Source organism: Macaca fascicularis, chromosome 10 (genome assembly GCF_037993035.2).
Source record: "Macaca fascicularis isolate 582-1 chromosome 10, T2T-MFA8v1.1".
NCBI lineage: Eukaryota > Metazoa > Chordata > Mammalia > Primates > Cercopithecidae > Macaca > Macaca fascicularis.
This window is the reverse complement of record NC_088384.1, coordinates 101,006,793-101,020,572: the sequence shown is the minus strand read 5'-3', so window position 1 is coordinate 101,020,572 and position 13,780 is coordinate 101,006,793. Positions and strand designations below refer to the sequence as shown.

The 13,780-nt window shown below is 48.1% G+C and overlaps 1 protein-coding gene across 7 annotated transcripts in view; it reads right to left on the bottom strand.

The window, feature by feature from the left end:
* The window catches only part of PABPC1L (poly(A) binding protein cytoplasmic 1 like), a 31,789-nt gene that overhangs the window by 15,388 nt on the left and 2,621 nt on the right, over positions 1–13,780 (bottom strand). For 6 of the 7 annotated variants that reach the window (XR_012419432.1, XR_012419433.1, XR_010578695.1 and 3 more), the window contains exons 2-6: positions 11,042–11,235; positions 7,312–7,427; positions 5,129–5,268; positions 4,897–4,991; positions 2,146–2,283 (exon numbers count right to left, since the gene is read on the bottom strand). Coding sequence is in view for 3 of the 7 variants with exons in the window: in XM_065523208.2 (XP_065379280.1) it covers positions 2,146–2,283; positions 4,897–4,991; positions 5,129–5,268; positions 7,312–7,427; positions 11,042–11,235 (683 nt within the window). In the remaining 4 variants the exon portion in view is untranslated. The remainder of the gene's footprint in view (positions 1–2,145; positions 2,284–4,896; positions 4,992–5,128; positions 5,269–7,311; positions 7,428–11,041; positions 11,236–13,780) is intronic. The other variant, XR_010578697.1, reaches the window with a different exon arrangement.

Genomic DNA, 13,780 nt, shown 5'->3' with positions numbered 1-13,780 from the left:
CTTTCCCATACATTTTGATTTTTTTTTTTTAAGACTTTTTTTTTTAGGCAGATTTTTGCTCTTGTTGTCCAGGCTAGGTGCGATGGTTCAATCTCGGCTCACTGCAACCTCTGCCTCCTGCGTTCAAGTGATTCTTCTGCCTCCTGCGTTCAAGTGATTCTTCTGCCTCAGCCTCCCAAGTAGCTGGGATTACAGGCATGTGCAACCAGGCCCAGCCAACTTTGTATTTTTTAGTAGAGACGGGTTTCTCCATGTTGGTCAGGCCAGTCTTGAACTCCTGACCTCAGGTGATCTGCCCACCTCAGCCTCCCAAAGTGCTGGGATTACAGGTGTGAGCCACCACACCAGGCCACATTTAGATTGTTAATCCTCACAACAACCCTGCTTGAAGGAAACTTTTATCCTTATTTTATGGACAAAACTGAAACACAAAGAGTTGCCCCAGATCGTATAGTGGCTAAGTGGCAGAGACTGGACAATCTAGGCAGCCTAACTTCAGCATCTGTGTGCCTCACTGTTGAGTGACAGCTGCCTCTAGCACCTTGACTTTTCTCCTTCCAGACCTCCCAAACACAACAGTGTGTGAACACACAGAGAGCAGAGACCACACAGTTGTACAGCATAGCATCCTGCTCTCACAGATCACGTAACAAGTATTTTGTTCTGTAGGTCTGTAAGCACCTGGACACGCTGTATGTACATAAGAGGATGTATGTGTTTCTCAGCCTCAGACCTAGTGACATTTTGTGCCAGACAGTTCCTTGCTGTGGCATTGTCCTGGGCACTGTAGGATGTCTGCCAGCATCCCTGGCCTCTACCCAGTGGATGACAGTAGCACCCCACCACCCACACGATAATGAAAATTCTAGACGTTGCCAAATGTCCCCCAGGAGGCAAAACTGCTTGTCACTGAGAACTACTGAGTATGTGTGCACAATTTTTTGTGGATGTGTATATTTATATGCCCTTCTCCATGAAGAATCTAGAACTTTTATCAAAAATCTTAGAGGGGGGCCAGGCACAGTGGCTCACGCCTGTAATCCCAGAACTTTGGGAGACCGAAGTGGGCAGATCATCTGAGGTCAGGAGTTCAAGACCAGCCTGGCCAACATGCTGAAACCCTATCTCTATTAAAAATACAAAAATGAGGCCAGGCGTGGTGGCTCACACCTGTAATCCCAGCACTTTGGGAGGCTGAGGCGGGCAGATCACAAGGTCAGGAATTCGAGACCAGCCTGGGCAACATGGTGAAACCCCGTTTCTACCAAAAATACATAAATTAGTCAGGCATGGTGGCATGCACCTGTAATTCCAGCTACTCAGGAGGCTGAGGCAGAAGAATTGCTTGAACCCAGGAGGCAGAGGCTGCAGTGAGCCAAGATCACACCACTGCACTCCAGCCTGAGTGACACAGCAAGACTCCATCTCAAAAAAATAAAACAAAAACAAAAACAAAACAAAACAAAAAAACAAAAATTAGCTGGGCATGGTGGCAGGTACCTGTAATCCCAGCTACTTGGGAGGCTGAGACAGGAGACTTTCTTGAACCCAGGAGGCAGAGGTTGCAGTGAACCGAGATCATGCACTGCACTCCAGCCTGGGCGACAGAGCGAGACTCCGTCTAAAAAAAAAAAAAAAAAAAAAAAATCTTTGAGGGTTTCACTTCCCAATGAAGTTTTAAATTGCACTGATCTACAATATTCACTTTAATTATTAACTCCATATAATCCAAAGGCTGTCCAACATTCCAACTTTTGGATGTAACATATTTGGCCTGATTATTCTCAACCAGGAGTAGGATTTCCTCTAGGGGCATTTGGCAATATGCGGGGTACTTTGGTTGTCTGAGACTAGAGGATGCAACTGGGATTGAGTGGGCCGGGTTGGATGCTAACCAGTCCCACATGAAGGATTATTCTAACCAAAAGGTCCCCAGCACCCCTACTAACCCCTATCATGTTTGGGCTGTGCCCAGTTTCTCACTGTTTCAAATCAGGCAGTGGGGACCATCCCATGCTCGTTCGATTCCTGCCTTGAGCCAAATGCCCAGAAGTAGGATGACTAGAAGAAACAGTCACCACTCAGGGCCCCCGACACACAGCTGCTTTCACACAGAGTGGCTGCCACCAGGAAGCCTGATATCACCTGGTAACGCCTCAGCCGGTCCTGCTTCATCTGCTCAAACCTGCGCTTCAGTTCATTCTGCCGCTCCACGCGCTTTTGGGCCCGGCCCGCATACAGCAGCCGCCCGCTCACCTCCTTCCCGTTCATATGCACCACAGCCTGGGGAGAGGAGGAGGGAACATGCTTGGTAACCACTCAGATGTAGCCCTGGCCCAAGTTCATCTTCTGGATCTAGAGAGGCCACCTGCAAACCGGGCTGGCCACACTAGCTGAGAATAATCAGTACCAGGACAAAGGCTATTTAAGTATACCCACTTTGGCTCACGCCTGTAATTCCAGCACTTTGGGAGGCCGAGGGGAATGGATCACCTGAGGTCAGGATTTCAAGACCAGCCTGACCAACATGGAGAAATCCTATCTCTACTAAAAATACAAAATTAGCCAGGCATGGTGGCACATGCCTGTAATCCCAGGTACTCAGGAGGCTGAAGCAGGAGAATCGCTTGAACCTGGGAGGCAGAGGTTGTGGTAAACCGAGATCACACCATTGCTCTCCAGCCTGGGCAACAAGAGTGAAACTCTGTCTCAAAAAAAAAAAAAAAAAAAAAATCGGACTGGGGCTGTATTTTAAAAAACAAAACTGATGGCCGGACACAGTGGCTCACACCTGGTAATCACAGCACTTTGGGAGGCCAAGGTGGGTGGATCACTTGAGGTCAGGAGTTTGAAACCAGCATGGCCAAATTGGTGAAACCCCATCTCTACTAAAAATACAAAAATTAGCCAGGCATGGTGGCGGGTGCCTGTAATCTCAGCTACTTAGGAGGCTGAGGCGGGAGAATCCCTTGAAACTGGGAGGTGGAGGTTGCAGCGAGCTGAGATCGCGCCACTGCACTACAGCCTGGGCGATAGAGTGAGACTCTGTCTTTTTTTTCTTTTTTTTTTTTTTTGAGACAGTTTCGCTTGGTCACTCAGGTTAGAGTACAGTGGCACGATCTCAGCTCACTGCAAGCGCCACTTCCCGGGCTCACGCCATTCTCCTGCCTCAGCCTCCAGAGTAGCTGTGCCCGGCTAATTTTTTGTATTTTTAGTAGAGACAGAGTTTCACTGTGTTAGCCAGGATGGTCTTGATCTCCTGACCTCGTGATCCACCCAACTCGGCCTCCCAAAGTGCTGCGATTACAGGCATGAGCCATCATGCCTGGCCGACTCTGTCTTAATAAAATAAAAATAAAAATAAAATTGAGATTTGCAAAGTTTCCCATATTTAAAATGTAAATATGGCCGGACACGGTGGCTCACGCCTGTAATCCCAGCACTTTGGGAGGCCAAGGCAGGTGGATCACTTGAGGTCAGGAGTTCAATACCAGCCTGACCAACATGGTGAAACCCCTTCTCTACTAAAAATACAAAAATTAGCCTGGCATGGTGGCAGGCGCCTGTAGTCCCAGCTACTCGGGAGGTTGAGGCAGGAGAATCACCCGAATCCGGGAGGCAGAGGTTGCAGTGAGCCAAGATCATGTCACTGCATTCCATCCTGGGTGACAGAGTGAGACTCCGTCTCAAAAATAAATAAATAAAAATAAAATAAAATAAAATGTAAATATTTATATATTCCCATATTTTAAATGCGTATTACCAAGTGAAAGAAGCCAATCTAAGTTACATACTCTCTGTTCCAGAAAAGGCAAAATTACGGAGCCAGTAAAAAGATCATTGGTTGCCAGGGGTTAAGGGGCATGAAGGAATGAAGAGATGGAGCACAGGGGATGTTTAAGGCACTGAAAGTACTCTGCATGATACCGTAATAGTGGATACATGTCATCATGCATTTGTCCAAACCCCTAGACTCTACACCAAAAGTAAATCCTAATGTAAACTTGGGACTGTGTGTTAATGATGTGTCAAAGTAAGTTAATCACTCGTAACAGATGTAACCCTTGGGAGCAGGACATTGATAATGGCGAGGCTGTTCATGTGTGGGGCCACGGGGTATACAGAAGACTTCCGTACCTTCCACTAAACATTGCTCTGAACCTAAAACTGCATTTTAAAAAGAACTTTAAAAAATTAGGTTCTAACTGCAACTACACATGGATAATTTGAACCAAGCAGCAAGCATAATTCTTTCATAATGGCATGACAGCATCGTCAACATCCTTACTTTGAGTTGTATTTCATGGCACAAAATAATCCTCTTTGCTAACTGTGAGAGCCTTTTTGTGTGTGAAGATGGCGTCTCGCTGTTTTTGCCCAGCTGGTCTCGAACTCCTGAACTCAAACAGTCTTCCCACCCAGCCTCCCCAAGTGCTAGGATTACAAGCATGAGCCATCACATCTGGACAGTTTTTAAAAAATTAGAGACAGGGTCTTGCTATGTTGCCCAAGCTGGACTCAAACCACTGGGCTCAAGAGATCCTCCTGCTTCAGCCTCCCATGTAGGCCGAGATTACAGGTGCACACCACCACACCTGGTGGAAACTGATTTAAGTGGTCAGTTCACAAGTAAATATTTTTATATAATCATGACTTTTGCATCCCTGCCTAAATATTCAGTTCTGCAGACCTCAGGGCTACAAGTGACCAAAGAAGAAAGAAGCCCTTGGCGTTTGCAACACAGGAAGGAAGGGCTCTGCCTGCTTGTAGGACTCTCCCACCCTCTTGGCTTAGGCCGGGGAGGGACTTTCTTCCCCTCCACAGGCAGCTGGGACCCTCTTCTTAGTCCCAGCTCAATCCCCCTGCCGCAGAACAGAGCCATGGGGAGGCTCCTACCTTCTGGGCTTCCTCATGCTTCTCAAAGTTGACAAAGCCAAAGCACCGCGAGTGACCGCTGTTGTCCCTCATCACCTTCACACTCAACATCTTCCCTGTAAAGGACCAACCTGGCTCAAAGGGGAGTCTGGCAAGTCCTCAGGAGACCCCAGGAGGGCCCCTCCCCCCTACCAAACTTTGGAGGGGAAGAGGAAAAACAGTGATACCCCCACTCCCTTGGGGACACACCCACCAAACTGGGAGAAGAGGTCCTGCAGGCCTTGCTCGTCCACATCCACCGGGAGGTTCTTCACGTAGATGTTGGTGAACTCCAGGGCCCGCGCCCCCAGCTCCGCCTCCCGCTCCCGTCGAGACTTGAAGTGGCCCACAAAGCTGTGGACACACCACAGTGGCTGATGGCTGTGGACAGCTACCAGTCATCAGCCACCCCCATGCCAACTCCCGCTTAACTGCTGCCCTTCTCCAGGCTTACATATCCCTCATCAGGAAACTGGGTAGGACAAAACTCCTTAGAATATCCCCAAGGCCCGGCTCCCTCCAACAGCCAAGATATTATATTATGTTCCAGAGCTTGTCCCCAGCAGAAGGTTAAGAAGGTTTCATTCTTGTGACAAATGCACACATAACTACTACTATATATCAGGCAGCTGAGAGCACAGAAGAATGAGCCTGGGAGTCAAACAGACAAGGGCTTGAATCCTCACTCTGCAGTTGCCTAGCTGTGTGATCCTGGGCAAGTTACTTAACCTCTCTGAGCCTCAGAGTTCATTGCTGGAAAATTGGGACTCAAATTCTCATCATAGGGCTTTGCTTATTGACATGTATTGGGTGTACTGGGGAAGCAAGGTTAAGTGAATTAGACGCAGTCAATGCTAGTGTTGCTATGGGGGGCATTGATTAAAATCACTTAAATACAAGATTAATTTTATTTTTTACTTATTATGTTTTTGACACTGAGTTTCACTCTATCACCCAGGCTGGAGTGCAGTGGTGTGATCTCAGCTCACTGCAAGCTCCGCCTCCCGGGTTCAAGTGATTCGCCTGCCTCACTCAGCCTCCCAAGTAGCTGGGATTACAGACATGTGCCACCACACATGGCTAATTTTTGTATTTTGCGTAGAGATGGAGTTTCACCATGTTGTCCAGGCTAGTCTTGAACTCCTGACCTCAGGTGATTCACCCTCCTTGGCCTCCCAAAGTGCTGGGATTACAGGTGTGAGCCACTGCACCCAGCCACAAGATTAATTTTAAAAGATCATTTCCTAGTTCATATAAACACATCTAGGAAAGTATCCCAGATTTTAAAAATGAAAATAAAATCTGATGGTATTTTTAGCACGTTTAGCACAAAGTTGTACCAGGCACCACAATTTGAGGAAAACTGAGTGGCAAAGGTAAACTTGAATAAATTGGAGCTAACAAAGAGTATTCTTCTGAGCACTGGGAAAGCCCACCAAGATTTGTTTGACAGGTTGACTGGATGCTCCCTGGAGTAACCCTGGACAAAATGACTCTCAGTGCATCCCCCAGCTCAAAGCCACCTTCTCTCCATGGGCCTGACTATGGGGGCTGGCCCCTCAGATGAGCAAAATAAAAATTCTGGGCAGGGAACAGCCAGAGGCAGATTCTCTCTAACATCTGCCTCTCAGTTTTCCCATCTGTGTAGTGGGGATGATATCGAAGTTAATGGTAGGATGAGAGCAAGCTAAGCATATGCATACTTTTCTTTCTGCCAAAATCTCATGAAACAACACAAAAGGTTTAAAGAAAAAGCCAGGCGTGGTAGCTCGTGCCTGTAATCTCAGCACTTTAACACTTTAGGAGGCTGAGGCAGGAGGATCACTTGAACCCAAGAGTTCAAGACCAGCCTGGGTAACAAAGTGAGACCCCATCTCTACAAAAAAATAAACAATAAAAAAAATTAGCCAGGTGTGGTGGCATGTGGTCACCTGTGGTCCCAGCTACAAAGGAGGCTGAGACAGGAGGATTACTTGAGCCAAGGAGGTCAAGGCTGCAGTGAGCTGTGTTTGTGCCATGTGTATCTAGCCTGGGCTACATAATGGCAAGACCCTGTCACACACACATACACCCCATACTGAGAAGGCTGGAAAACAGATGAAAACACTGAGTCCATTGATGATCTCACCATTAGCCAGTCCCTCTAGAGTTTTAAAATCACCACTTCCTTTACCACTCACAACAATCCTCTAATGCAGATGATCAGCTCCATCTTTATGTTAGGAAAGAGTCCCTGAGAGGGTGAGCAGCTGCTCTGAGGTTGCACTTCTAGGAAGGCTGCCTGCCACTCAAGTGCCTGGTGCCCATTAGCAGCTTGAGGGTAGCATCGATTCCAAGTCAGTGGTGCCATGCTTCTGTCCCTGCAGCCTCCACCCTCCCTCGGGCCCAGCCACTCACACTTTGCGGTCATTCAGCAGCATCCCGTTCATGGTGTTGATGGCCTGCTGTGCGGCCTCATGGGTCTCAAAGTGTACAAAGCCGAAACCCCGGGAGCCATGCTCGTCACACACCACCTGGGCCACAGGGAGGAAGGACAGGAAGAGTACTGACAGAGGGTTCAGGTAGAAAGGAACGGCAAAGGTGATCATGACCAGTCTCTGCATGCCTGTTGTGTGCATGGAAAAGGCAATCCTGCATGTTAGGGATGGGATACGGAAGCTCAGAGAGTGCCACCACTCAAGTTAATGGATTAAGGAAGGCTGGGTGTGGTGGCTCACGCCTGTAATCCCGGCACTTTGGGAGGCCGAGGTGGGCATATCACTTGAGGTCAGGAGTTGGAGACCAGCCTGGACAACATGGTGAAACCCTGTCTCTATTAAAAATACACAAAATTAGCCGGATGTGGTGGTGGGTGCCTGTAATCCCAGCTACTCAGGAGGCTGACGCAGGGGAATTGCTTGAACCCAGGAGGCGGAGGTTGCAGTGAGCTGATGTCGCACCACTGCACTCCATCCTGGGTGACAGAGTGAGACTCTGTGTCAAAAAAAATAAAAAGAGAAAAGAAAAAACAGATTTAAGAGGGAGAGCGCCCTCACAATGAACACAGGTTTCATCTATACTGCATACCGGCTTTTGATTGTCTTCCTAAGGCAATGGGCAAAAGGGTTAGGGTCAAACCCTCATATCTGCATCCATGTTTCTATCAAGAAACTAGAAACAACCTGGGTATTCATCAAGGGGGGGCCTTGATGGTACATTCACAGCAGTATTCTGTACATGCAGAGTTGAAGAGAATGTGGTTGGTTACATGGCTGACAGTCTTGTTAAAAAAAAAAAAATCCATTCGGGCTAAAGTAGGCATCTACACATGGGAAATTTTGAAAAAGACACATAAAATGTATTAATATTACTTTTGGGGACTAGGGCTGAAAGAAATGGAGTCTTCTTTTTCACTTTCTTCCCTTCCACATTGTTTAAACTTTGCCAATTCATGAATTACTGCAACAACAACTCATTTCAATTTTTCTTTTTTTTGAGAAGGAGTTTCACTCTTGCTGCCCAGGCTGGAGTGCAATGGCACAACCTTGGCTCACCGCAACCCCCGCCTTCCAGGTTCAAGCGATTCTCCTGCCTCAGCCTCCTGAATAGCTGAGATTACAGGTACATGCCACCATGCCTGGCTAATGTTTTATATTTTTAGTAGAGATGGAGTTTCACCATGTTGGCTAGGCTGGTCCCGGACTCCTGACCTCAGGGGATCCACCCACCTTGGCCTCCCAAAGTGCTGGGATTACAAGCTTGAGCCACCACACCTGGCCTCATCTTTTTTTTTTTTTTTTTAAAGATGCACAACATCCTATTCCCATTCTGTAACCCTCCTAACTCAGGTCAGCAGGACAGAACTTGAGAACGGGGAAAGACCTTCTAGTTCATGTAGTCCCCATCCCTCTTGTTGAACTCACAGAAAGACCACTAACCCCCACTTCAAGGTGACTGTGGCTCCACTCATCCCTGTGGCTACAGGCTCAGCTCAGCTAGTGGCATTTTCTGCCTGGATAACAAGCACTGCCTCCCAGCCTAGCTTCCACACTACCACTGGGATGCTCTTTCTAAAATGTAATTCTGACCACATTCCTTCAGTCTCTAGTAGCTTCTATCCACAGAACTATATCAACTTGGCATTTGAGGCTCCCCAATGGGTCCTGCACAACAAGTCTTGCTTCCAAACCCATGCCTTGCACATACCCCTCCACCTCTCTTACTGAAACAGGGTTCTTCCACTTTCAACTCAAGCCTCAGATCGGTCATTCGGATTTAATCACATTGACTGGGTCCCCACTGTGGGTCAAGAACCTGCCAAGGGCATTACATACCTCCCTTGTTATCTATGCCACGAGAATCCTTCCAAGCACCTCTTAACCCCTGAGCCCCAGAGGGAAAATGAGAATAAATGACTTGTCCAGGATCAGCCAACAGAATTAATTCTTTGATTATTATAGTTATCACTGAGAAGCTGCAGTGTGCCAGGTACCCTTTTAAAAGGAGTATACATGTATGCAGAAAACCTAACACAGAGAAAGTACGTGATAAATCTGCCATTATTATTGTGAAGAACTTAATACACAAGTGAAGAGTCTCTTTCTTCCTTTGATCCTCAAAGACAGGAAACGGCCCCGTCTCTCTGTCACAGATAACCCCTAGCGCATTACTACATCTCCCGAAATCTACCTGCTCCTCTGAGCCACAGGGATAGCCTCCTATTGACCAAGAATTTGAGGGCCCTTATTGAGAACTTAAGGATTATGCTTGGTACACAGTAGCACTTGATGAAAGTTCTAACACATAGGCTACAAAAACTGTCCCCATCCTCCCTAGAATACCAGACACTCCAAAGGCTACAGGGTAACCGATCAACCATCCTCATAAAATCTAGAGGCAGAACACCCAGGTTTAAGTCCTCTGTTCCGGACATACTGACCTGCTATATGGCCGCTGATCCTCAACATCTTCATATAGAAAGTCAGAGAAATAATCAGAATCCTTCTCAAATGATATACATCCATTGGCTCAACAGATATTTATTGAGCACCTAATGTGTGTCACATCTTATTCTAAGTATTGGGATACAATAATGACTAAGAACAAGATCACTGATGGAACTTACATCTAATGTAAGAGAATCTTAAAAACAAGATTTAATCACTTGATTGCCATCATGGCCCCAATTAACGGCCTTCCTGTAGCCACACCCTTCATCCTATAATTTCTACTCCCCTCTCACTTTGAATGTGGGTTGGTCTTGTGACTCGCTTTGGTCAATAGAATGTAGTGAAAGTGGCCAGGTGCGGTGGCTCATGGCTGTAACCTCAGTACTTTGGGAGGTCAGGAGTTCGAGACCAGGCTGGCCAACATGGTGAAACCCACCCTGTCTCCACTAAAAATACAAAAATTAGCCAGGCATGGTGGCTCACACCTGTAATCCCAGCTACTCAGGAGGCTGAGGCAGGAGAATCGTTTGAACTCAGCAGGCTTGAACTCAGGAAGTTGCAGTAAGCTGAGATCACGCCACTGTACTCCAGCCTGGGCAACAGAATGAGACTGCATCTCAATTAAAAAAAAAAAAAAAATGTAGTGGAAGTGATGGTTCCAGTTCTGCATTCAGTTCTCAAGAAGCCTGGTGTGCTTCCACTCTTGTTTTCTGAGCCCCTGCCATTGCCATGAGAATACCACGAGAATAGCTTGGACTAGCCTGCTGGAGGACAAAGGCCAATAGGGAGGAAGGCTGAGATGTTTCAGCCGACAGCCAGCCACTCCCTCATATACCCAGTGAGAGCTCCCACTCAGCTTTCAGTGGGCATAGGAGGGAACCCAGTCAAGACCAGAAGAACTGCCCAGCTGAACTTTGCCCATTGCCAACTGTGGAATTACGAGCTAAATAAATGATTGTTGTTGATAGCCACTAAATTTGAAGGTGGTTACACAGCGAGAGCTGACTGATACACAGGTAATGTCTGATCATTCATGGAAGATGAAACTGAAAGAACGGCTACCATTCAGGTGCTTGCTGTTCCTGAAACTTGACTGAAAGGACCTTGTAAACTGTAAAGTGAGGTGTTGCTTGTCATCCCTCTACCAGGCAGGTAGTTGACACTGATCCACCCAAAGATGTACACCCTTCATCCTCTACCTTGCAGGAGAGGATGTTCCCAAAGGTGGAGAAGGTATCATATAAAGCCTTGTTGTCAATGGAGTCCTCCAGGTTCTTGATGAAGATGTTGCCCACACCTGACTTGCGAAGTCCTGGGTCTCGCTGGGACCACATGATGCGAATAGGCTGGCCTTTGAGCATTTCAAAGTTCATTGTATCCAGTGCCCGCTCCGCTGGACAGAAGGAAGAGGAGAGAAATGAGCAAGTTAAGGGAATTTTCTTGCCTTGATCGCCCACCCCTCCGGGTGCTTAACTGGGAGTCAAAAAAAGAGAAAGTCATTGTCTGGGTCCCACCTAAGATAAGAGCCTGAAGGCTCAGGAAGGATAAGCTGAGAATTAAGCGTGTATGGTGCTCCCCCCACCTTCCAGTTATGATCTCATTCAACTCCCTGTAGCCACATGAGCATGGACTCCTGCCCCCATTTTACAGATGGGAAAACTGAGACTAAGAAACAGGAAAGGTCTGTGGCCGTGTCAGGTCTATTCTGGCTTCTAAAGTACACTGAGTGGATAAGAATGTCCATATGAGGTGGGTGGATCACGAGGTCAGAAGATGGAGATCTTCCTGGCTAACACGGTAAAACGGTAAAACCCCGTCTCTACTAAAAAAATACAAAAAAATTAGCCGGGCGTGGTGGCGGGGATGTGTAGTCCCAGCTACTCGGGAGGCTGAGGCAGGAGAATGGCATGAACCCAGGAGGGGGAGCTTGCAGTGAGCCGCGATCGCACCACTGCACTCCAGTCTGGGCGACAGAGCAAGACTCCATCTAAAAAAAAAAAAAAAAGAGAGAATGTCCATATGACAAGGGGTGGCAGCACTTCGAGGAAATTAAAACTCAGAGGTTCTGCAGGGCAGAGCTGAGGTTACCTATCAAGCAGTCAGGTTCTGGGGAAAGTGAACATTACCTCTCTGAGCCTGCTCCTCACCTGTAAAGGGGGAATGATGATAATATTACCTACTTTTCCTAATAAAGGGAGATATTACCAACTACCAGGTTGTTGGAGGGACTGAAAAATAAAGAAGGTATTCAAGGTGCCTTGTTTGTAACTTTGTACCTGACACAAAATCATGTCTGTCTCAAAACAGCAGCCAATGCCCAGCCTCCGGCCACTGCTGCAGCCTGTATCCCTCCCGGGTGATACATGCGACCTGTTTCAGGGAGTCTACTAGCGCAGAGACATGGAGAGGGGCTGTGGGGAACACAGTGGAGCAAGTTTCAGGAAGCTCGGCTTCTCCACCTAGTCTTATCATAAATACACGGGGACAAAATCCTTCTCTCTGCAGCGAGGTTTCCATCTATGAGGTGGGGCAAAAAAACCAAGTCCCACTTCATTCACAGGGCTTGGAGGAAGGGAGGAAGAGAGGAAGAGGCAGGAGGTGGAGCAAAGCAGAGCAAAGAGAAAGGTGCCCAGGAACCCAGCTCAGTAAGGGGCGGGGAACCGGCCCGGCGGAACAACCCCTTCCCCAGCAAATCACCCACTCAGGGAACGGCCTGGTCCACCCAGGCGGCCTGGCGCAAGGGATCCTTCTAGTGGACTCCACTGGGGCGGGCATTTTTTGGGATTCTGGAGTCTTAGGTCAGAATGTTAAAGGCACTATTTTTGTTGCTGTTGTTGTTGTTGTTGTTTTTGAGATGGAGTCTCGCTCTGTCGCCCAGGATGGAGTGCAATGGCACGGTCTCGGCTCACTGCAACCTCTTGCTCCCGGATTCAAACGATTCTCATGCCTCAGCCTCCTCAGCAGTTGGGACTATGGCGCCAGCCATCATGCCCAGCTATTTTTTGTATTTTTAGTAGAGACAGGGTGTCGCTATCTTGGCCAGGCTGGTCTCGAACTCCTGACCTCAAGTGATCTGCCCTCCTGGGCCTCCCAAAGTGCTGGGATTACAGGCGTGAGCCACCGCGCCCGGCCTTATTATTATTTTTTTTAAGGTTATCACTTAACAGCGTTTACGAGGTAACAAGTGATACAAGAGATAATTTCATAGACACCAGTTCTCCATTCTTTATGCTATCGGAGAATAAGCCTTAGCCCCATTTTGCAAATGAAAAGGTGCCGAGGGTGAAGCCTTGCCCAAGCTCACACTCTAGGGGCAGGACGCCCTTGAAACCCGGTGCTCTTATCTTCATCCCTCCACTCTCAACAGAAGTGCAAGGGGCAAGCTCTAATCAATGCTATCAGCTCTGAGAAAGCGGCCTTGCGGCCTGGAGGCAGCGGTTTTTCAGAGCCCGTGCTGGTAGAGGCGCCCAGTGCGGATCTCACGTAGCGCTGGGAAAGGCCTGAGCCCAAGGCTGGGCTCTCCTGCCTCCCCGCTCACCAGCTGTGTCGCCTTGGGCATCTTCCTCACCAGGTGCTTTGAATCTGTCATCCTCACAAGCACTCTATAAGGCGGCTAGGACCCCCAATTTCCAGACAGGCATCTGAAGCTCAGAATGGTCGAGTAACTTGCCCAGAGTCACACAGCTGCTGGGCTTCTATCTCTGGTCCGCCTGACCCCTCAAAGCCTGTATCTGTTTTCACTCGGCCCTAATCTCTCTCCTCTGCAGAGGAATAGCAGTAAGCCACACTAATTACCAATTCCCGTCTCAGGGGCCAGGCCTCTGCCAACGCCTTGTTATCTTTGAGCCTCAGTTTCCCCGGCTGCAAAGTGTAAGATTAAAGCGCAAGCGGCCCAGTTCCGGCTTCTGTCTGTCCGCCTGCCTGTCCATCGGTCCGTC